Here is a 25536-nt window from a genome sequence, read left to right on the forward strand (position 1 = left end):
GAAGGCAATAAAAATGTAACTGTGGCATCCATGAACCCCAGACAAATCATTCTTATCTTTATATTTTTTCTTTATTTTTTATTGGTTAAAATTGAACACATCAAAAACATACATTTGTACACAGTCTTTTTTCTGAAACCTTACCTTGCTGTTTTAAACGGATTTCACAGAGAACATCACACATTTCTACGTCTACACGGATGTACAGTTGAAAGTATATATGTGCATATATACTTTAATAATTTGGTCACAATTTTTTTTTGTTGCTGTATTTTTTATAGTTGGTATTGTTATCCCAAAATAAAAACATCTCCTTACCCTGGAAGCAACATAAAGGATGAGGTATGGATAACCTCACCATATATCTTATCACAACAACACTCAACACATCATAGGTCTTCTTTCTTTAGTCTTTTCTTTTTTATACAGAGCTAGCATAATGCCCTAAAATAAAGCATATTTTTCTCAAACACTGTAATATATTGAATTAAAGATTTACATATTTATAGAGAGATAGGTTTACTTTATTCTTTAAGAAAATGGAGCAATGCATGTTCAGAAATACTGAGGATGTTTATGGTTGCCTCGTCTGCAGATTTACTGAAATAAAGTGAGTATCTCAATAAATAAATACTTCAGAGTCACAGGTTTCCTGCCGGCCTGCTTATAAACCACATGTGTAATTTGGGATGATCTATAATCATGATGAATGCTATGTTTTATTCGCTGGTTTTACATGCTTAAGGACTAAAATATGAAAAAATTCAATTAGCTATAATTTTGCATTAAAGATGCTGAAAGAGAAATGTGATAATGTGTATGTTGGGTATATGTTGTCCTGTATTTGTAGGATTTTGCTTGGCAGTCAGCACTAAGGCAACAATTGAGGAAAGACTAAGTTTTTCAGGGAAACAAGAAAACACACCCACATCCACACATCAAGGAAACAAAAAAAACATAACAGAGATTTCACACAAGCACACTCTCATTTTTACAGTTGAGGGGGTTAGTTGCCAGATATGCCACTGTTGCTTGTTTGTCTATGCTGATATCCTGTAATACACCACTAAGGAGTTCTTCTCAGCAGAAACTTTGATCTGTTTAAAATCGATATGCTGTGAACCTGTGCTATGGATCTCCATGTGTATGTGTGTGTATGTGTGTGTGTGTGTGTGTGTGTGTTTCAACTAACACTAATCAAAGTCATTTCGCAGATCTCAGAACATGAAGGCAATGTGGTCACAAGCATCAATCTGCTACAGGGTGACCATTTCTGCAAACCCCTTAACCCCTACCGATTGTTTGTTAGGCCCCCGACCCACCCCAAATCCTGCAGTCGAACCCAGCGTCTCTCTGTCTGCCATAACCCCTTCCCACGGATGTCTTGAACCCCCTGATGCTATTCTACTACAGACACCTAACTGAGATGTTGTCCTGTTCCACGCCGTTACCCACACCTCTAAAAACTGAAAAGATGCCCAAGATTTCTGCCATAGAGACAAACAGTTATGTATCCTACACGAACAGATGGAAATCAGCCAAATTATTCATACTAATGTCTTCCCTGTGATTACTGCATACATAATAACATGTAGCAAAAATCTCTGGGTTAACTTTATCTCATGTTCACGGATAAAAACCATACAAGACTGTTTGGTTTAAATTATGCTAGTTACCCTCACTAAACACTGTTTGGTTGCACACTGCCTCCCTCTTTTCAATTGTATACAATACCGATCATTATTAATAAGAGTATTCTTTGCAGTTTTGAATGTTACATGGACGCCGTTTCGCACACACAACAGTTTCAGGGCCACATTTGCAACATCACATCAAAACAGCAATTTGGTGAGTTAGCCCAGTACTGATCCCAGATTGGGTCAGTTTGATTGTTTGTGTGACAGAAACAATACAGATACTACTTCAAATTAGAAACTTTGGGCAACTTCGTCCAGATCCAACATCTATCTGCTGCCAACATCTCAGTAGTCTTGACGCTGGTAGCCTCCAGTGCCGTCAAAGGCCCCGTCGCTGTTGGCCTGACCACCTCCTCCCCCTGGGCTCTCCATGTCGTCCCCACCGAAGGAGGTGTAGGGGGCTCCGGCTGCATCCTGGCTGGGGTCCGTGTAGTCCTGGGAGAAGAGGGCTGAGTCGGCCCCCAGCTTGTATCTCTGGAAGGCCAGGAAGGACTGGCCCGCCTTAGGAATGCGGGACAAATGATCAGAGAGGAAGAGGGACAAGGAGGCAAAAGAGATGGGAATTGATCGGTATTGGGACAGACGTTGAAGCAGAGATGCAGTGGTGTTAGAGCAGGGGAGTTGGGAGAAGAGAGGGAACAAAGAGAGAGAAGGAAACATTTATTAATTAGCTGGAAAGCTTGTGAAGCTTATTAGAGAGATTGAGTGAATAACTTAGAAGTCAGAAGGTTATTTATACATTGTTCAGCTGCGTAATGAGAAACACCACCTCCGCATTATTCTGGTCTACAGTGGGATAGTCTCAGTGCAATTAAAGAACTTCTGTGTGCGTTACTAAACAACTGAGGCCGTGCAGTGGAAAACAGAAGAAATCTCAAGAATTTAGAGAGGTTTCAAGGCAGCAGCGGCTCAAAAGCCAGAGATCCAATGAGAGCAACCAACACCCAAAAAAACAACAAGCCGCAGAGAGAGTAGAGTTGGTTCATGTTCATAGTTTTGGAAAGTTACATGAGTGAGTTGTATTTACTTCTGGCTGATCAGATGTTGCAGACAGATTGTGCTCTGACTCTTTTAGTCTCATGCATCACAATATCTTGGGTCCATGAAATTTTTGAAAAGGTTGGTTGATTGTCTAGAATGAAAATAAGTTTATTAGTACATTTTTAGAAAATGAGAGAATGTTGAGTTCTGGTAGTCCAAGTTTGACAAAAATAATAAAGGCATATCTTCACCATTGATTAGTGTCTTGAACAATCAAACGCTTCTTTGGTCTATAAAATGTCTGCAAATGGTGAACAATGTTGGTCAGCATTTCCCAAAGCCCAAAAAGATGACCTCATATGCTTGGTTGGTTCACAACCAAAGATCGTCACTTCACTGTCATAGACACCAGAAAATATTAACATTTAAACAGCTGGAATCAGAGAAAAAATTTTGTTTACAAAATGAGTCAAAGTCATTACTGGATTATCAAAATTGTTGGTGAACAATTTATTACTTGACAACTACTGAATTAATCATTGCAGCACATTTTACTGGCTGAATCCTTTAGTATAGTACTGAAGTAACTTATTTACGATTTAATACCACGCAGCTGCATAAGATAAAAGCTTCACGAATATGCAACAAAATGGTTGTTGATATTTCAATTAAAACTACGAATTGCCGCTTCATATTTTACAGTAACATCTACCGAATTACATATTCAAAGAATGGAAAAAACTAAACAAAACTGGAGTCTATAAAACTGCAGACATTAAAGGAATAGCTGAAAAATACACTTCTTTACTTTCTGGTCAAAAGGTAGATAAGATATTAATACCATTTTATTTTCCTTAAAAGATGGAGCTGTACTCAGATTGTTGCATTAGATCCCCTTTGTTTGTGTGACTCTTAAGTTTGCCACTGCAGGGCACATTATCCCACACAACAGTAAGTAAGTGTACTTCCAAAACGGTCTAACTGCTGCTTTAAGGTTTGGAACCAGGAGACTGAAGAAAGGGATTTCAAAAGTAGATTCCGCAAAAACAAACACTGAGCAATGCATTGTGATGCATCATAGACCTATGTTTTTATTTTATTTGTCACCTTAACAATTTTGATCCCTACAGAAAACAAGACAAAGCACATGAAGGTTTATTATGTTAATGATTAGAAGACATGGTGGTCTTCCTGTAAAGTGAGACAGCACTTTACAGGAAGACCACCATGTGGAGTGAGACAGCACTTTACAGGAAGACCACCATGTGGAGTGAGACAGCACTTTACAGGAAGACCACCATGTGGAGTGAGACAGCACTTTACAGGAAGACCACCATGTGGAGTGAGACAGCACTTGTTTAAGGGCTCTGGGTTTGGTGGTGCAGTATACACGCCTCAGCAACAAACACTAGCCTGCCTGCTTCGAAGTACAAAAAGCGAAAAAAATTCAATATTTGGCAATGGAATTTTTAGATGGAGAGGACATAACTTAAAATTTTATAGCCCAGTATTCTGGTGTTCAGTTTGCATGCTCTTGTTAATTATATTTTACTTTATTTCTATCAGGAATAAAAAGTCGTCCGCAGTTATATGAATTATTATTGGATAGGAGCATTTAAAAATCCAAGCAGGCAGGGAGCTGCAATTCCAAACATAATTGCAAACAGTCAATTTTCAAGGCCAGACATTTGCGAAATGGCAATTTAATCGAGTTATTTGTACAGATCAACAATTCTGTTAAGCCACCTGCACATACATGATAGTAATTATAATGCCATTGGGTCGTAATAAAAATACTTTTGAAAACTATGGTAGGCAAGCACAGTAAACAGCATCTTACTGGCAACAGTAATGGTACAACTGCTCTTATTGCCCGATCGCAAACACACTCACTTCAAGCAGTATTTGATGTTAGCGGGAGCCCTTGAACAAGAACAGTGAAGTAACAGGAGTGAAGTGGGAGCTGCTGCAGAGGGTTAATACAGCAAAACACAGAGCAGAGTTAGACAAAAGGTTGATGAGGCTGAGGGGGGAACAGCTTGGTGTATTCCTCTTCAAATGACACATTCTTTAACTTCTCCATAGAGAAGAGTGTCTGGGCACCCTGTTGGAAAAACATTCACACATCCGTGAGTTCACATGTACACTAACATGGATCCATACGCTAACAGCAGTCAATTCTTACGTATTAATGCAGCTCAGTGGCTCTACTGGCAAGCAGAAGAGGAAGGGAAATTCACTATTTTAGGTGGTGAGCCTCTGCATGGGTCAAAGCAACATAACAAACATGAGTTTTACCACTTAGTGCTGTTGCTGCAGAGGTACTTACCCAGGTGAAGATGGAGAAGAAGGAGAAGGTGATGGCAGCCCGGGCAGCGTCGCCTCCCTCCCCCAGGGGGTTATCCTCCTGCTTGGCCATCTGCCACTGGTTGGCCAAGAAACAGAAACCCACAAACCACATGAAGGACCAAAACGCTAGAAAGAGAAAGAGAGAAAAAAGAGACTCAGTGTTAAAATATTAATTTAAGCAAAACAAGATATTATACATTCTCTTGACCTTCTGTAAATGCAAATGTAAATACCTTTATCATCGTTGCACAAGTCCAACAAAATTGGATGGCTATCCTTTAATTTCAAATTTATGTCTATAGCGCCAATTACAGTCCAAATTATCTCAAGACGCTTTACAGAACCCATATGCCTGAAACCCCAGAGCAAACCCGAAGGCGACAGTGGCAAGAAAAAACTCCCTTGTAAAGGGAAGAAACCTTGAGCAGAACCCGGCTCTTTTATAAGCGGCGACCCATGTGCCGCTGGACACTTGAACAGTGCAAAGAGCATATCTAAAATAATAAAATACTAAATATTGAGCATAATAGCATAATACAAAATGTATATTTACAGAGAATTAAATAATAACATAATGTAAAATGTGTATTTACAAGAATAAACAAAAAGAAAAGCAGGATTTTGTTGAAAATCCGTGGCATAGAGAGTGAAGAGGAAGTCTTAGTGGTGCCATATCTATATGATGTCATATGTCATTAAGTTTGTATGGGGCTCAATGTCTGAACCTCAACTTAATAGTCATTCTTTCAGTCTAAACCAATGTATATATAACTCTTCATTTTTAAACCACAAAATGTGAAACTTTGGACTGAAAATGAATATAGTATTACTTTATTGTGAAAAGTATTACCTTTTCAGTTTTAAGAAAAACTAAATTTCTGCTTTAATAATTTTATTACATTTTTACATTTTAAGCAAATTATCTAATTATTATTGTGTTATATAAATAAATATCTTAACTTGATGGCTGGAAAGTCAGGCCAAGAAAGCTAAATCTCTACAGTTGGAGGTCTAGAGTGGGAAGTAAATTGTATATCATCAGCAGAGCATTGAAAAAGCAGAGAAAATCAACTAAGAACAAAAAGGGCCCACCACTGAATCCTGTGGAGCGCCTGTGTCAAACAGCAGGTATTATCTACAACATCATATTATGATTCTTTTCATGCTGGTTGACCAGAAGAGGAGAATGATATTAGGAGAGCAGGAAGTGTGGTGAGGAGGGAATATATAAAGCTTAATCAGAAACAGCCAGGTACGATCAGGGTACCAGCTGCTCCCTTGTTTCACTAATGTACAAACCACCTTGTATTACAACATGGATACAGGTAGAGAAAGAGAGAGAGACAAAAAGTGTGTGAGCGATGAAAACACGGAAGGAGAATCTTGTCTGTGACAGAAACTACCTCATTAACTGACTCAACGCTTGACTATCTTGTCATTATGTCTGAGTTCACTGCAGTAGCAGTGCAGCAGAGAAGCCGAGGAAGCCACTGTCAGAGACAACAAAGCATAATGTCTCACAGGCTTGTTAGTGCCAGAGGAGTACTTGTCTCCTTATTATCCCTCACGCACCTCCTCTCCTTTTGTTATGATGAAAACCTCACCACTAATGTCTGTCAAGTAATTTTATTTTCATATACTGGTGCTCACATTTCTTCAGACGGTTGGGAATTTTGATGAGCTGGGGAGATCTGCACTGAAGAAAGGGAATAATAATGTATTTGTCCTTAACCTAAACCCAAACACCAAACAAGAAGAGCATCTTGACAATGCTCACCCGCCACAAAACATGCAGGGGGGGTAGTTGAATATATGAAGGGTTTGGAAGCAGAGGAGTCTAACCCATTTTCTGTAGTTTTTGAGAAAATGGGTTCAAAGTTTTGTATTTTCTAGAATGGTCTAACTTTCGAAGTGCCACTGTAACGATATATTAGGATTGTGAGTTAGACCACTTTTCCACTAAAATCTAGACCATATTACAGAAATATATAAAACTTGTTTCAGATTTTTTTGTGCACACAACTGTTTTGTGTGTGTGAAGCTTAATTTGAAACTTTGTGTTTCACCCTCAAAGTTATGTTGAGAGAATACCAATGAGGACATGAAGACCCTCCACTATCATTAAAGTCTGCAAGGACAATGGACAAAGTGGAATTAGATGAAAGCTATATGTAACTGGGTATGTAGCTGCTTTTACGTTGAACTTACTCATTTGAGACGGCATTAGTGGCACAAGAAAAAAAAGTGAAAGCAGCACAAATCCACATCCTAATGGCACCATTCGAATCGAAGAAAAAAAAGCAAATTATTGCTTAATTGCTTGTTACTGTACCAAAAACATTACGAACCATGACGTCAAAATCGAAGTACTGTTCGTTGCCGTACCATTACACCTCTAGTAGCACAAAACTGGTGTGAATAAGCAGAATTGCAAATGGAAGAGGAACACGAGTCAACTCCCCTAATCTACATGATGATTAAGAGTCTAACATGAAAATGGATGCAATATCTATTAACTAGGTGGTTGAACTTTAAAGTTTTAAAAATCAAAACACAAATACCTTGAAATACCCACTAATTTCGTGTTAAACCAGTTCCTTTCATGTGTACAACATAGTGGGACACCAATAATGTCTCTAAGGAGAATGTTTTAACACGGGTTTGGTATCTCTATATTCACCTCACCACTATTCTGATTAACACAGGAGGAAGTGATAGCTGCTAATTTTTGATCAGCTCATGTTACCACCTCACACAGATACTCAATTGTGTTTGCAACAGAAAAGCCTTGTTCCTCCATTTTCTTAGATATGAGCTTCTGATGCCATTTTATCATTAAAAAATGTGTTCAATTATATTATTATCTCATGCTTTTATCTTCAATGCCTTTAATTAGTCTCAGGCCCAGACCTAACATGACCTATCTCCCTTTAAAAGACCAGTTTATAAGGTTTTCGGAGGCTGAAATGTGCTTTTCTGTAAACTCTGCCCACAGCAGTTCATTGCTTAGTTTCTGTGCTGGTGTTCCTGTCTGCTTCTCCAAACTGGTGGCGTGTTACTGTTTGTAATACACTGATAATTAATTCTGGATAAGCATACAGTGAATCCATGTTAGGTCAGCTTCATTCAAGTGGAAGTTATCTTGACATTTTTGGTTACCAAATTGCTGGATCACAGCGAGTCCTGCAGTTCGAGTAAAGAAGTTATACAAAAACTAATGTCTCATATAAATATAAACACACAGGTAAATTATAAAATGTAAAAATTTGTTTGCGCTTGCTCATATTTGGGGGTATGTTTGACTCACCAAAAAGGTGTTCAGCATTTTGTGAATCTGTTCCAGCCACACAAAAACTATTTGTACTCTTCGTTCTTCTACTCTGCTGAGTGAATGTGGGAAGTAAATTCAGGAAGGAAAACAAATACAATCAAGCAGCAACCTTGGGGCTGAGAAATGAAGCAAACTGTAATTTCTCGAATGAACACTTAAGACTGGCTGCAAACGCAAACCACTCCATGTAAACCCCCATGTGAATGTGCCCAAATTCACAGCACAAATAAACATGTTTACAACCTGGTAGGAAAAACGGTTTTGGTCTCAATGGCTTATTTCCTTGTTCTTGATGACTTTACCCGGGGTAAATTTTTATACAACTCACTTGTTTAACTTGCCTAAAGTTATGTATAATTATGGATGGGCAATTATAGACATTTGCATGGTCTGCCTCAATTCACACTCCACCTCTTTGTTCATTTTTGGATTAACAAACAGTTAATAGAGGAGTTAGACACTACCAAGACAGTGAAGGCCAGAGCCACCACACTAAGGTCAACTCCACTGTGAGGATACCTACGGGTGAAAAGCTATTCACTGTGTTTTTGCTGTTCAGAAATATGAGATGTGTATAGATAATGGGTTTACCTGACACCCCAATATCAGCCAGCACAGCCTTCTTGCGGTCTTTGACGCTGGTGATCTGGGGGAAGTAGACATCCAGAGCCAGGAAGGCCACGCAACAGAGAAAGGCCATGGAGCCCATGAAGACACCATAATTGCAGGCGTTTTGGTTGCGGTTGAAGATGCAGTACTCCTCCACCTCTTTGGGGCTGTTGATGTAGCCCTCATTAGCAATGCAACCGAAGATCACGATGGAGAAGAGCTGGAGAGAAGAACATAAGAGGACATGGGGTATAAATGTGATACTAGAAGGGCAATATGTGAGGCAATAATAGGTTTCAATTTATTTGATTTGTTTTGACTGTAATATCTGAGGACATCATAAAAACAAACATCACAGTTTTCCAGTCTCCAAATTCATCATCGATACCTGACTAAGACAAAGTACATAACCTGAAATCATTTAATTAATACTGTGATAAAAACAGAAAGAAAGCATAACATTCCGACACTGGAGAAGCTGGAACCAGCAAATGCTTTCCATTTTTGCTTTAAAAAAAGAATATATATATATATATATATATATATATATATATATATATATATATATATAAACTTCCTAATAATCAAACTAAGCTGCAGCTAAGGAAAAATAAAAGGTGCCAAGTTGTTGAAACATTTGATTGAATGTAATTAAGATCATTTCAGCTAACAATTAGACATTGATATAGTATATAAAGTCCATTTCTAATTAATTATAAAGATATTATTTAATATATCAGGAAGTTCAGTCTATTAAAAACTTTATTACAGATTTACTTGTTGAACTGAGCGAAACAAGGGAACAGCTGGTACCCTGTTAAATTCTGTTTTATTTATCACCAACTCCCAGCATCATTTGTCTCAAGGCACTTCACATAGTACAAGGAAGTCTTTAAAATGTTATATTACAGAGAGAAACTGAAGAAATCCAAAGATTCTCTCTGACCAAGTTCTTTAACGACAGTCTTTGTACGTCTTTTACAAAGACCGTTAGCAATGTGTATGGCATGATCGTATTGCCCATCCTGTTACTGCTTGTAGTTTCATGCTGAGTGCTCCTCAATGTGTTCATTCACTAATCTCTAACCTCCCTGTTCGATTTTGTATGTGCGCACCATCACCATGGTCTCCATTTGCAGGTTTAGTGAGGATTTCATAAAAGCCATTAACAGCCCAAAAGAATACCACCTGCTGTGGTCAGATGGTATATTTAGATTGAAATCCATTCAGCTTGATGCTCTCAGTCCATAATGTCACAACAACCCTGCAGGAGAGTTTTAGGAATAATGGCTCACGTGTAACTCCAGCAGTTCTCATGGGCCTCTGGGCTTTCTTTTAAATTATGGTGTTAGATGGCAGAAAAATTAGTTTCTACATCTACAAGATACCGAACACACAAATGAGAATAAGTCATGTTGAAAAGCTACCCCATGTTTTCTACAATGTGACTAGCTATCCAGAAGTTATGTCCAGTTTGGAAAAAATATATTTGTTACATCAGTAGGAAAAGGTTCCTTTTTTTGATCTGCTTCTGCCAGGATATTTGAAAATAAAACTGTGTACTGCACATATCTGTCATCTTTCCAAGATTTAGATGAGAGGATAAATGACATTCTCGTACCTAAATCATTCATTTTAGGGATAGTCAGCTGCAGCTTCGCTTAGCATAGCAGAAATGGAAACAGTTTGCACCTGTACAAAGGTATTTATGTAGGTATTAAACAAATATAACATGTTAATTTGCGATCTATAGAGGTGCTGGTGGTTAACCTTCCTCCTGACTAGGGCTGAAGAGTTAATCGATTTCAAATCACAATTAAGATTTGGAACAATGCAGTTAGCAAATGTCATGAAGCAGCTTCCCAAAATGATAAAAAATAAAAATCTTGCATGTGGAAAAAGTCACTATTAAAGCCTCTATCACTCAGCTGACATTAATTACACCCACTTTCACCAGGATTGTGTGATGTTTCTGCTAACTAAAACTTATGCCAATAACTGCACCGTCTATTGCTGTACATGGTTAATATCACATATGCTGTATATTAAATATATGTGATATTAATGCATCAGCAGGTTCTAATATTGACACTGACATTCTGTCTTACACTGTCCACTGGAGAGGTTTTATCCTTCCCGTGGTGGTCTAAGGTGGACGGAGCAAAATGAAGCCAATAAAAGGACAAGGTTATAGGATAGCATCAGATCCATCTCTTGTCTGCATTCCTCTCCTACCATCCTCTCCTCTGTCCTGCCTTTTATATTCTTCTCCCCAGTCTGTCTGCCTTAAGGAGTGGAGACAAAGGGCTACAAAATGGAGTCAATAACAGGAGCAGGTTACTAAGATACCATCGAATCCTCCTCCTCTCCTCTCCTCTCCTCTCCTCTCCTCTCCTCTCCTCTCCTCTCCTCTCCTCTCCTCTCCTCTCCTCTCCTCTCCTCTCCTCTCCTCTCCTCCCCTCCCCTCCCCTCCCCTCCCCTCCCCTCCCCTCCCCTCTCCTCTCCTCTCTACAGTGCAGCATCACAGCTACATCCTTCTCCAGGCCATAAATATCATAAATATAAGACCACACACACAAACTCCCACAGTGTTAGGATTCCACCCTGCAGTGCTGCATACCAGTCTACTTGTACTTCAGTTGATAACAGCAGATCAGACAACTCCATCCAGTTGACAAACCCTCAGACCAAACCTCCAGGGAGCTATTTCTGTCTGGATAAGATCGAGACTGAGCGTGTTTATGTTTGTTGGCAGTCTGTGTGTATACTTTGCTGAGGTGAGTGATGGATTCAGAGTAGGTCTGTGCATGTGATTGAAAGAGTAAAAGAAAGCCAGGAAGCTTGGAGTGAACCAGGGTTGGTGGATAGTTTACCCAGCTGTTGTGTTTGTGTTTGTGTAATAAAAGACAGCGGTACAAAGAGAGAATACACAATAGACTGTACTTCCACTGACAGCCTGATCATGAAGGCCAGCAACCAGGCCAGGAGGAGACAGGGATGTCAGTCACGATGGGGATTACACCACAGTTTTTCTCGTCAACTCCTTTCTTTATCTGCTTTCAAGCCCTTCGCTTTCTCTCCACTGTCTGGTCCACGCTTGGGAAACCACGATTTCATCACTGACATTGAGTACTCAACATCTGAAGTGCCAGCCGAAGCAGAATATAAGTCTATTCAGTCTACTTGACACAGACTTCATTATTTCAAGACTGAATTTTTTGAGATACGAGCTCTTCCAGCTGCAAGGAGACGAAGCCAACCACTGAGCCACTGTGCAGCCCTACAACAGTTGTATGCAATAGCCAAAATTACTTGCACGTGACAAAAAAGCCAACTGAGTTGCGGTTCCACTATAGCACAAATGACAACATGAAAACATAGTAACACATGCTTTGCAATCAAAAAGTACACTGAAATGTAGGATCTTGTTATAGTATATAAATAATCAACTGATACTACCATTAATACAGATAGTTCAAATCACAGACCTCAATATAATCTTTCCCTGTAACTATCCTGTATTTAGGGTAAATAAGTGACTTTCCATCTTAGCTCTTTAAGCAACAATGTAAAATCGAGTTGTCACAATCCAAGATAGTTTGTAGTAGACTCAACGCCAAAAAATAAATCAGTACCTTTCAAGATATTCCTCTCCCTTCTATTGAAAAACAAAAGTGCTGCACACAGTGTTCTAAGACACACACATACAGCATGATGACAGCACCCAGCTCACATTATAAGCAATTGCTACATTAGCTGAAGCAAAGTACCATTAGCCTCTATGAACTGTGTGCATGTAGCTCTGCTGACTACATTCAAATGTGAGTTCCTGTGTGCGTAAACAGAGAGTATGCACAGTAAAGTGAATTTGGAAAGCTGTAAAATGTACTGCCTGGTGAAGTGATCGTTGAGCCAGTTGTTTTAATGAGCACTAACAAAAGTGACTCAGTATATTATGGTATAGATGTTAATACTCAACCATTTTATCCTATTGAGCTGTAACAGCCCATCACTTATTCCCACTTTGGAGATAATTTGAGTGGATATCTTCAGATTTCTCAGCGTGCAGAGAGGAAACACAAGCTGACATTTGGAGTGTGTGTCTTGATGGCAAACTCTAACAGTTAGTTGGCAATCATGTGCAACCTTTCCCTCACTCCATCCACTCTCTGCTTCTCTGCACTCTGGCCCATCTCACACACTCCAAACAAGGGATGTGCAGAGGAGGATGGTAACACCACAATCCCCTCCTTCATCCACCTGCAGTGTTTTTCATTAAGGGGAGAGATGAATAGATGGTGGAAGAGATGGAGGGATTGCGGAGGGGATGAACGAAGGAAAGTGTTGGGGGCAGAAAGGGTATGGAGGCGGTGCTATTTTTAGAGCGGCTGCATCATTGCTCACTCCCTCCCCCTTCATCCTCTCCCATCTCCCCTCGCTACTGGCCCTGCTCTGCCCACAAGCATTCTTGAGAAAAATGAGTGCGCTCCGACACACACTCAGCCTTGTACAGCTCAAACGCACACAGTTTGTCCGCTGCTTTACATGGTCGGCTTACTTCAAGATTCAGGTCAGAAAATACAAAGTCACACGTGCATGCGCAAACCCGGACGCACAAAGTCAGTCACATGATGTCGGAAGAATGTCGGAGCGCTGTCTGCACAGAACGGTCATGAAATAAACTATACTAAAGATGCATGCAATATAGTGAAAAGAAAAGGGGTCTGTGTGTACATTTTATTCACAAAAATACACATATTTACATAATATCACATGTTCTCCTCATCTACTATAATCAAATACATGTATGGTATATTATTGATCGTTATGATGCTTAAAAACAGAAAGGCACATTTTTACACAAATGTTAACAAGTACAGTTTTACAAAATGTGTATATTAACCAAATGAAACCCTATGAGTTCCAGTCTATTTTCAAAGAAATTTCACAAACTTTTTTCTTTTGTTTCTTGTTTTCAGAACAGGCTGTCCAGATGATTTTAAATCTATTAAATTGCTGTTTGTACACATTTCTCACCATAAAATGCTGACTGTATAAATGTCTCTTCATAATTGTGAAGGAGAGATTGCCTGGAATCTGGCAATTTTAGAACCATTTTGGTGGGGCACTGTATGACTTTGAAATTTAGAAGATAAAAAACAAAAACATAGACTCAGTGCCTGACAGGCAATGGTGGCATTGTTTTAATTACTAAAGTATGCACATACTTTTGTCTACTTTCCCTGGTCTCCACATTTCAAAGCTCAATTACTTTACAATTGACACAAAGAGGAACATGTATTATAATCAGACAGGACAGGTTCTGCTGTTTATTTTGATATGCAGTACACTGTAAAATGATAGGAACTTCATTACTAAGTCAGTCAAGAAGCAGGAATCTGAAAATGAGTGAAGAAATTACTTTACAGAAATATGATTTGTCTTCATAATGTGATTCCTTTGCAATGTACAAATATGTGACATTACAAAACTATGGTTCTTGGTTCTACAGTTCTTGCAATATGAGTTCTACATCTATGCATTGGCACATTTATGAGAAATTCAAAAATAAATTCTCAATTATCTTACCCACCTATACACATGAATGTTTGCATACTGCAGCAAGTTTATTTATTATGTGTAATTTTAGGATGCTTCTTGTTATTTTTAGTACCTTCACACTGAGTCTTCTCACTAACTTCACTGAATTGATTAATATGACAGCAAAAAACAAACAAACAAACAAAAAAAAAAAACTGCTTCATAAAAATAGAACTTTGCCAATCCAGTTTCTTAATGGTTGGGACCTTTGTCAACCAACAACAAAAAGTTCAAGATAGAGCAACACAGTGAGCACATTAGAGAGCAAAAGCAGCACAGAGAGAAATGACAGCAAAACATGTCTCAGGATATTTTTACCTGTTTTTTCAGCTTAGGCACAGTGAAAAAAGAAACACTTAGGCACTGCTCCTACGTCTCACAATGGAAGTGAAAACCTTGCTGTTTATTATAATATCATGTTGGCTAAAATGCTGGTGACATTCTTACGTAAACACATGTAAAGACAAAGGGCAATACTGAGGTCAGCAACAATGACCGAGGCCATGTTCATATATCGTAATGTAATTACTGTGGCAGGCCTAATGCTAACTGTATTAGGTAGCTAGTTTTAACTACTACTTTTGTAATTAGGGCATTGCTACATCATGAAATTGTAAATGATTTCAAAGGCATATTCTTTTAATTTTTTTGTAGCAAGAGAAAATATTTTAAAACCTATGGAGGCTTATACTGGGAATTTCAAGTTGTTAAGCCGAGTATGCTTGGTACATCCATTCTGAATCAATACGTTAGATTATGAATGCATCATGTATTTATAGATGTCAAATGTTTATTCTTGAGTTTGAGTCCACATCTGTAGATAGAATATTCAACACTCAAGTGTCTTTTATCACAGCTACTGAACGTATCCCACAGTCTTCCTTCAGTGAATGGATCTGATCCAGGGCTTATCATGTGACCCAAGTGCAGCCCCAAGTCATCAGCAGGAATCAGTGGGTGGCTGGATAAAGATCCAAGGGATCACTGATCAAAAGCATTGAACATCTGAGAAAAGACAAAATCATCTGCCAATAAATACATCTTGCTATCACATGACCACATTTCTGTGATAAGGTCACAGGATGAAAATGGCTGTCTTTCATTTCTCAAAAAGGCTATAAAAGTCAATCAAAAGCTTTGGAAAACGTCTATACTGCAACAATCTTCAGTGTCTCCAGGTTAATTCTGATCAGGTACCTTTGTTGTGTGATATTTATCATCTGTCACATGTCCTGTCTTTCCAGTAATGACCTAAATGCTCCAAAATATTAATTCAATTATGATGGCAGTTTGCTATACACTGTGAACTTCTACAGTGACTATGAGGCATGTACATCTGTGACACACACTGTTTCTGATTTTGATACAGAATGGAGTTTGACAGTGTCTATAACAAGGACAGTAGGACCCGCAGGGCCTTTAGTTTTTAGTGGTGTGACACATTTTGGTTTTCTGATGCTCCCCTGAGAAACTCCACTGGGAACTGAACTCTCCACCAGGGACTCCCTATCTCGATGTGCCTCTATTTTACAAACTGCCATTTTCCCTGCCTGCTCCAGTGACACAAACACCATATACTCTTATTGAAACACAGATTGGTTTTGACATGACCCACTTCACTGCAACTGAAAACACACTTCGTCTTCAGGATCACAATTATATTTGCTGTCACATGGTGGGGGGCAGATTGAATTACTGAGCTTTTTCTCCAGCTGCCAGGAGAAATCCAGTTGGGTTTGTGATGTCGGGTGCAACTCATGTCCTTCATATGCACTGAAAACGTTCACCGCAGGATGCGTCAGTGTTCTACTTTGTGTGCCCTACCATAATACATATATTGTCTTAAACATATGCTATGAGCAAAGACTGAATCACGCAGACAGCATGCATACAAACATGCGCAGCTAAGGAAATGCATTGAACTCACTGCACCTCAACATTCTTTACTTACTTAGAAACCATGGAAGGTGGAGCATGTGATATGGTTTCATATGTGACTCTGTGTCAAACCCTCCCCCCACTCTTTTTTCTTGGGTTTTTCAAGACCCCACTGATCTGAAGACAGATCACAAGGCTTCTGGGGGTGATGAAAGCAGGCACTGTGAAGAACATCACGTGGGTCTCTGGTCTTGTGACCATATGAGGGCCACTCACACATTACACATTAAGGATGCTGATTGCCAGAAGTGTGTGTAGATGTATGTGTGCACATGCTTGTGAAACTGAGTGCATGCATGCGTGAATGCATGTGTTTCCTCCAGAATCTCCCTTTTATAACACAGCTTGCTGTCCTTTTGCTCCCTTCACCTATATGTCTCTCTTTTCTGCCTTTCTCTAAATCTAAATCAGAAATTCTTTCATGTAAGTGATTGCTACATTTGCACGCAACACGCACAGACACACTAACATCCAGCTCAGCCGCTACCCATGCTTAAATCATATCAGTTCAGTCTGGCTGTTTGTGAATGATTTAAAGCTGCTGTTGTGCTGGCTGAAAGGCCTTTTGGATCCATTGTAACGACCAGACAATTGAGCCGGGCCTCATGTCACGCTGCTATTCACACACTGTACCTCACACAAAATCCTGTATTAGCACTAGCCACACACACACACATACAGATGACCATGGTGTAGCACAGTCCTAGTCTGTGTGGCACATAATCATAGTGTGCGCACATAAAAAAAAAAACTATTAAATACGATGAAATACTGAAGAAGTCACTCAGTGATCCCCTTTGTTGACTAACAAACTCAACTATTGGGAAAAGGAAATGCGCCTTTAAATTCATGAAACTGAGACATTTTTCAAGACATCGTGAGTCCAAAGTATGGCTATACTTCAAAAAATTCAGTCTTTGCATGAAATTCAGCCTTTAGGACTTAGAAATGATATCATTTAATTCATTTTTTATGAACCTGCCTTTTTTGGGGGAATTTAGTTTCACCCATGTAGTGTTATCATTAATTCCGGTAAGTGAGTTTCAGAGTAAAAGCTGAACAATCAAAACTGTCATGGACTGCTGACCTGCGGTCCTTCCTCTATCAGAATGTATGGAATAGTTAACTTGTCTGCCTCTCAGGTATATCTTCTCTCTCTGATAGGTTTGTTTTCGTCTTTCAACCTAAAGTTGGCCTCATTTGCTTGCATCCACACCTGTTTGAGCCACATGTTGAAAGGTCCCATGAGCAAAATGCAAAAAACTCTTGGACTCAACTCCAGACTTATTTGTAATGAAATAATGATAACACAGGCCAAATCTAGCTATGAAACTACTTATCAGTCAACTGTTCAATTACTTTTGAAAATGTAATTCCTAAATGGAGATTGGTGGTCTGGCACACTAAAAAGCGGGTTCGAAAACCTGCTGTAACAGAAAGATACATGACACAATAATGATTTAAATAGGTCAGCAAACGTTTTCAGAGAAGGCATTTACTGTATGTTGTTGTCATCATTGCATTTGTGCTCATTAAAAGTAGGAGAGGTAGATCTGAAAAAAAAATGAAGACACCTTCAAACCAAATTTCAGACATTGCCTCTTTCAGCACCTCAGTGCACCAAGTCAAGCACTGTTTAATTCATGCTGGACTGTTGGTTTTGGAAAGTTAAAGAAATTATTGGCTGACCTCTGACCAATTCCAAGGTTTGAAAGGCAGAGGGACAGGGGTTCTGGATGCATTCTGACACATTAAGTATGTACCACTGGGCCTGCCAACCTCCACATCGTTTCTTTGCCTTGTTCATTTGTGATTTCAACAAATGAAACAATATAGTGTAATGCAAAAGAAAAGGATTAGAGTCACGTGAGAATAGGGTCTCCTGAGAAATATAACGAGAATTAACTCTTTTTCACTTGTGGCTGTGTTCCACTCTGATCCCTGATCTTAAAATAAATATTTTTGAAGTTTGAGATTAATATTAGCTAAATGCAAAAAAATAATGTTCAGAAATTTCTAAATGGTAGTGAAAAAAACCTTCTCAGCAGTATGATACATTCATATAGATACAGAAGAAAAAACTGTAGCTGACAGATGAGTTGGAATCAGATCACCCTCTGAAAAATCTGATCTTCTGTTATTAGTTTTTGGTCTGTTCCCAGAAGTAAACAAAAACCAATGATCAGTAAAACTACGTTGCAAAAGAAGCTGACACTGAGGAGTGAAATTCACCAGAAGTCAGATGTGAGTTAGCTGATGCATAATACTCCTTGAGGGTATTCTATACTGTGTATGTGTGTGTGAGGTTGCATGTGGGCTTATTGTCTGCTGCAGAGCGCTGGCCTGGACTAGGGATACCTGATTGCTGCTGTCACCATGGCAGCAGCTGCTCATGTAATGAGAGAGAGAGAGTGAGACAGGAGACCTTGTCAAAGTACAATTCAAGGAGAGCCACTGCAGTACCAAGGGTACACAATGAGACAGACAAGACATGATCACAAGTCTAGGGCACAGCAGCACTCATATAAACACAGCTACTATCTATTCTCTAGTCAGTCATTTATACACACTGTCCGCTTCGCAATATGCCGATTTTTTGTTTTATTATCTTTCCATTTGAATTTGGTGGCAGTTAGTGAGAATATGACCAGATGAGGCCAAAACATAAAGCTGTATCTGTGCAAAGAAACAGACGGTTCCTCAATCTTGTAAAGCTGAGCATAACTGAATCAAGCGAGACTCAAACTGCAATCTGGACTGGAGCTCATTCAGTTACAGGCATGCTTTTTGAATGGCAAGAGCAAGTGAAACGGAAAGAGTAATTTTTTGTGTATGCATTTTCAAATCAAAACCATCTGAACCAGACAAAAAATAATAATTTTATGCAGATGAAAAAACAGTAGCAACCATTTTACAGAAGTTCTCATGATCCAGTCACAGCTAAAATCTGAAATGAGGATGAGTGAAAATCAAGAGTTGCTCACCTACTATTTTCTACCAGAGCAAATCAACTGAGATTTGTAAATGCCCATGAAAGGATCATATCAGTTCTCCATGTTTTAGCCTATCTCACTAATAAATAAAGGAGTCTCTGTATGTGTGCATCTGCTCTTCACCTTTCTCAGCAGCTGTTCATCTATTTTACTCCACACTTGGCAGGTGTACTGCTCAGTATCCCGTATAGAGATGAGGAGACTTACTGACGTCATCAAACGTCATTAATTACAACAATGGTTAAGATAGCTGTCAAATCATGGATCCTCCCAGAAAACAAGCTGCAGCTAAAAACCTGATCTACGATCATCTAGAGGTTCGGATTATTTTAGACAGACACTAGGGTTAAAGCTCTTCCCTGAACAGTGCCACTTATACCTTTTGGTGCTTATATTCCAGTCAATGATACTGTGAAAGCTGCAAGCAGCAATATTGAAGGCCAATTAATCGACGCTTTCCAAACAGGTCCATTTAGAATGGGTACTGCACAGGCTTACTATAAATTAATCATTTACAACTGCAAACAATGAAGCCATGCGTTGTAGTCTTCATGCATAAAGTTCTTAACAGAGTCTTACACCTTGCTTCAGTATTATCCCACAGTGGCCACTGATAGAGACCAAACATTTCATTCTGACTAAACTTAGTCTTGAGAACACAATTCTTTGTTGTATCTTGTTGTACAAAAGCTTTGACCACACAGTAGCAAGTTTTCACTTAGTACTAATGAAATACTATATGTGAACAGCATCGCACCTTTTCCTCTTTTAACTCTGTCATTTCGTCACTCTTTCATCATCCGAACTGTCTGCTGTTCTACCTCTGAATGTAACACCTACTTATCCATTGATTACAACAGTTTTGGGAACGTTTTGCTTGTGTTTTAGGTGTAGTTTAAAACTTCAGCCCTGAACACACCTCTCCAGCAAAGAATTGTGAATTATTTCTTTAACACCATTGAGTGTATGTTGTTATTGGTCCAAATTACCATCTGATTATAAAGTAATGCAGAATATACTTTTTAAACCATCTGCATTACCACAAGCAATAATGTGACACTGACCAAAATAAATGCAGCCTTGGGATGCACTGAAATTTTATATACAACTAAAGCAAGAAAGGCCACTTATAGATTATTTATGTTGTACGGAAATGGAACCAGTAGCTATTTTGATCGGTACAAAATTCAAAAACTGAACTCTTTTTCAGTTACAGAAGTGACAGAGTTAAAGAGCAAAGTCTTATTTAGATTTTGGTGATGTTTTGGTGATGACGTAATGTAACCCTTTCCAAAGCGCTGCGTATATACTGAGGATTTTCCTCTGCTAGTTACTGCTCCTTCAGTGAGTTTGTACATGTACATCAGATAAAAGTAAGAAAGGCCGTTCAGATTCTGATTAGAATCAGGATAGATTTCTAGCAAAGCCAGAGAACAGCTTTTGTTTTTATATGCATACTTTAGAGAGCCAACTAGGTGAAGTTTACCACAAAACACAGTAAAATCTATCCCGTCTGCAGTACTTAGACAAATCAGCAGGGAGTTTATGGTGTTACTGACACTGACAGGCCCAATTCCAAAATGTTTAAACTACCCTATCTGACAGAGTGTTGCTCTTGGCTCATTGTTGAATATTTAATGCAAAAATCTACACACATTATGGTCACGGATAACTACTGTATGCAGAAAACGGAGTTTACAAAATGCAAATATGCAACTTAGATACTGAAATAGCTTTCAAACTGTCTGAAATCTGACATGTAGGCACTAACAAACGGTGGGTGTTTGTGTGTGAGTGTTGCTGTTTAACATGGAGCTGACAGAATGTGCTGCAGTGTGTGTGTTTGTGCTACTAATATCAAATAGTTACTCACCAATACAAAATGTCTCAACCTGCTAATCACCACCACAGCCAAAGTCAAGACGTTTACCCACGTTACTTATGTAAAAGCAATTTAATTTAAAAATGAGGTAACAGAGCAGTTGAGCTTTCTTCGGCAGCTCATAGTTGTTATAGTTCTCTTAAAAATGTTACTTGTATTCCATATAATGGTGAAAATTCCACATTTTCATGGAAATGAATGAAGCACTTGATGAATTCAGAGGGAATCCTCTTACCACTATCTATGGCACAGGTGGATGCTGCATAAACGATTCTAACAGCGCGTTTTTGCTTTAACCCTTTTGCTCTTTTAAGGAAAACCACACACAGAGCAAATATCAGGTTCTCTTTAGTGTCACTGCAGATTTAGGTGGTGAACTTTGATCTGCATTTTTCCCCCGCGGGCAGACAGAAACGCTGCTTTGGGCATGTCAGCGTCTGAAAATAATAATGCTTCTGCTTTAGCAGACTCAAGCACGAGGCACAACTAAAGAGCACATTTAGGTGTATAAGGATTTGATGGATGTTTTAAGTTGCTCTGGTGATAAACCAAATCCTTGAACAGCAGCAGAATTTAAGGAACTCCCCTCAAAGCAAAAAAGCAATGATCAAAGCGTCAGAAGTAATGCTGTTTAAATACAGATCAAAGTAGAACCATAGGCAAAAGATGTCATCTCTACTTTGCGAATGAGTCCGACCTTGTTTACTCAATAAACAGATTCAATTATTAATTTTTCTTCATTTAGAAAATGATCACACACAAGGGTTTCTCCCTCCATCTGTCACTGTGTTCACTGTTCTCTTCTCCATCCATCATGCATCATCACAAACATGCAGGACTGACTCCCCGAGGCTGAATCATGCGCACACTCATTATCACCTCCACATTCAGCTCTCATAAGTCAGAAGAAGTGGGAGACAGAGAGAAAAAGACAGCAGAGAGATCCCTCCGCCACCATTCATAAACTGGTTTCTCTCTTTGCTGCTGCTGGTGTCTCCCTCTCTAAACAAAAATGCATTTGACGTCCCCCATCAACAAATGTTTAAAGTGCTGATGGTTTCCTCCCACACACACTGCAGCAGACTGAGTATTAACGCCATCACACAAAACATCACAACCTCGGACTTCAGTTGTTACTATGGAGACATGCCGTTGCTCTGGTGACACTTGGGGCGGGGCATTCGATGAAGGGGAAACGCCATGCCTGTATACGTCAACATCTAGTCTTGTAATCAACATGTTCTCCATGAATCTCAGTTTATTATTATTGCTTAATGGATATTTTTCCTATTTTTACTGTTGGTTGAAGAAAAGAAAAAGCAATTTAAACACAGACTCTGGAAAACAGAGAAATTATGAAGGACTTGTCCATTATTATGTGCTATTACAAAGCGTAAGGAATCAAGTTAGAGCTAATTTAGTTCACCAAAAATACTTACAGAATCGTGAGTTGCAAGTCACAGTGAAAATATGTTTAGTCCACTTCTGGAAAAGACATCTACTGAGTTAAGTCAGTTATTTTGAAAACCCAGGACAAATGATTCTTAGGAAGACTGACAAACCAGTGTTTCTATAAACAGGATCAATATGTCTGACTATATATTTCACTAAATTAATGTTTTTCATAATACTAAAACAATTTCTAGCTCTTATTCAATACACTGTATAAAAATGAAGTCAAGTGATACACAAAGCGCTTACATTAGTTTGAAAAGTGTACTGTATGTCTGTATAATTATCTACTCTCAAAAATCTGGCCTCATAGCTGAATCGATTAGATCATTTTATGGCTCGCTGAATAACCACATGACTTGCCTCCACATGTTATTCAGAGCTAAGGGATTAACACACTCAGTCTATGTTTTTCATGTGATTTAAGTTTAAAAGACACATTTCATGTTCTATGCCACCATTCTGTCTACTATCAGTCACACCTGTAGATTCAGTCACAAGGGACAACAGCAGTGTCTGAATACTTGGGGGTAAATTCATTTCACTGAGCACAAGAAGTTCAACTATAACCCATAAACTTTATTCTTGTTTTCAATCTGAGGTTGCATAAACACATCAGGAAGTTTGGTCTATTTTTGTTACACATTTCCTGCAGAAAACAAATGTTCTCTTTTGTGTGTATTAGTCTTAACTTGGGAAGCAATTTCCAAGTATATCAGGCCTGTTTTCAACAACATGAGCTGCACTGTTAGTGTAAAGCATAAGCAGGGTATGTGCTTGAATCTACCTGCCTCTTCATCCTTTACGTCATCATGAAAAAGGTTCTTGCTGTTATTTAAGGACATGCAGACACAGTTCTATAAATAAGAAATAATCCAAGCTTTAAGAGTTTCTGCTGTAAAATGGAGAGACCATAAATAATAATCTTTACCTGAACTATCAAACGTGTTAGCAGGACTCCTGAATACAAAAGATACATTTTTAAAAAATAATTTTTTTGCAAATATTTCATGAAATACAGCTGACTTAAAGAGTGACTGTAATGACTGTTGATGACTATTAACACTCATCACTTGATGCTGCTGAAATTGTGCATTTATTTCTGAACAAAATTAGAAAAACATTTCCTGAGTGAATGCTATCATGGAGTACTTATATACAAATAAGTACAATATTGATATGGGACATCCAGACGCCCGTATAGATATATACTATATTCATGTTTCAGCATTGAAACTGACAATCACTGTCATTTATTTAACAAGAAAACAGACAAAACCTTACAGTGTATCTATCTCTCCTTCTGACTGTGATGTTAGATGCAAAAATGCAACCAATCAAAGATATTCCTTTAGAGCTGACAGTGACCAAAATCCACCAAAATGTCACTTGGAAGTCTAGTGCTCACTCTGACTTTTAGAGACTTTGAGGACTTTTGCTGTCATCTGTTTACAATGCACCTTAAAAGTGTTCCCCTGCTGTTGCTATTCCTTTTCATTAGTGCCCTTCCTCCTTGGGGGATGGAGAGTGGGAATGTTATTAGGAAATTATTTGTTATGAAATCCTTTGAGTGTGCCTGTGTGTCCTCACTATGCCCATTAGAAAACATTATTTGGTCACTAATGTATTATCTGTGGATGGTAAATGTCATACACTGTGACTCATTCTGTCAGCCTATTGACTAGTCTATAAACAAATGACGGGAATACTGACAAAACATTTCTAATATAATAAAATGCCATGTTGTGGTGTCTTGTTGCAATTTCTGTATAAATCTTCATTTTTACTGACATGAAGCCTTCATGGGCCCTTAAATAAACCAATAACAAGACAGGCCAAACACACATTTGACATGCAAACTGTCTTATGCATAATATTAATTAGCAGAGACCTGTGTAGCCACTCTGCTGCTAAAAACAAACTTATTTCTTCTACAAATCGGTCGCTTACCCAAGACACTATGCGGAGAACGGTCTGAGGCTGCTGGAGGAAGGTGACGGGGTCGAAGGCTCCTCCGGCTTTCCCGGCTCCGTATGCCTGCATCCCGTCCATGGTCCTCCTCCTCTCTGCACAGCCTCCTCTCTGGTCCCTCTCTCCTCCCCGCTGCTGTTTTCAAAGGCACAGGGTGTGCGGAGCACCGGGAAAACAGCCCAATCTGCTCCTGCCACTACTACTGCTGCTTCTGCGTCCCTCACAGGCTCCTTGGCGCACAACCTCCAATGTTCTCTCTCGATGCCGACTTTTTTATTTATTTATTTATTTATTTTTAATTTAACCTCTAAATTCCCAGCTGCGTGTTTGATATCTGTGCAGAGGAAGCAGCTCGCCAGTGTTTTGATGATGCTTTCTGCCTCTCTTTCAGCGCAGGAGCCGGTGGCGACTACGTGAACGCGCCTCCGTTGTCACGCCTCGGATGGAGCGCGGCCCCTTTCAAAAAAAAAAAAAAAAAAAAAAAGAAAACATTGCGAGCACGCGGAAATGTCTGTCACGCGCTTCTTTCAAGTTGATTCAACTGGCATGATGTTGAATTAATCCAAGTTATATCATCAGCAAAGGCCTCCATTGCTCAGGAAACATGCTGCTCTATATCAGGACACGTCTGTCTCTCTGAAAACTATTGTTACACGCTGACTTTGCATATAAAAGCAATACTAAAGCATCTGCAGCGCCTCAAAACTACTCAGTCCGTGTCAACGTCAGTAA

At 39.0% G+C, this 25536-nt stretch overlaps 1 protein-coding gene across 2 annotated transcripts; it reads right to left on the reverse strand.

Moving 5' to 3' along the window:
• Positions 1–49: 49 nt before the first annotated feature.
• LOC129347222 (synaptogyrin-1-like) lies at positions 50–25281 on the reverse strand. Of its 2 annotated transcripts, none has more exons than XM_023283930.3 (4): positions 24784–25274; positions 8950–9187; positions 5008–5153; positions 50–2198 (listed from the first exon to the last, which is right to left on the reverse strand). In XM_023283930.3, the coding sequence occupies exons 1-4, from the start codon at positions 24883–24885 to the stop codon at positions 1983–1985; spliced, it is 702 nt and encodes a 233-aa protein (XP_023139698.1). In that variant the 5' UTR covers positions 24886–25274; the 3' UTR covers positions 50–1982. The 2 variants fall into 2 exon arrangements, with proteins under 2 accessions (XP_023139698.1, XP_023139699.1); XM_023283931.3 differs by lacking the exon at positions 50–2198 and adding an exon at positions 3161–4782 and having other exon boundaries at positions 24784–25281.
• Positions 25282–25536: the final 255 nt, after the last annotated feature.

The sequence above is a fragment of the Amphiprion ocellaris genome, chromosome 4 (assembly GCF_022539595.1).
Source record: "Amphiprion ocellaris isolate individual 3 ecotype Okinawa chromosome 4, ASM2253959v1, whole genome shotgun sequence".
NCBI lineage: Eukaryota > Metazoa > Chordata > Actinopteri > Pomacentridae > Amphiprion > Amphiprion ocellaris.

Bases quoted from the DNA above. Each gene is read 5' to 3' on its own strand.
- LOC129347222 (XM_023283930.3), bottom strand. From the start codon at position 24,885: ATGGACGGGATGCAGGCATACGGAGCCGGGAAAGCCGGAGGAGCCTTC. The intron at 9,188-24,783 runs GTAAGCGACCGA...TCTTCTCTCCAG, and splicing joins TTCTCCGCATAGTGTCTTGG to CTCTTCTCCATCGTGATCTT. The intron at 5,154-8,949 runs GTAAACCCATTA...TTCTCTTTCTAG, and splicing joins GGCTGATATTGGGGTGTCAG to CGTTTTGGTCCTTCATGTGG.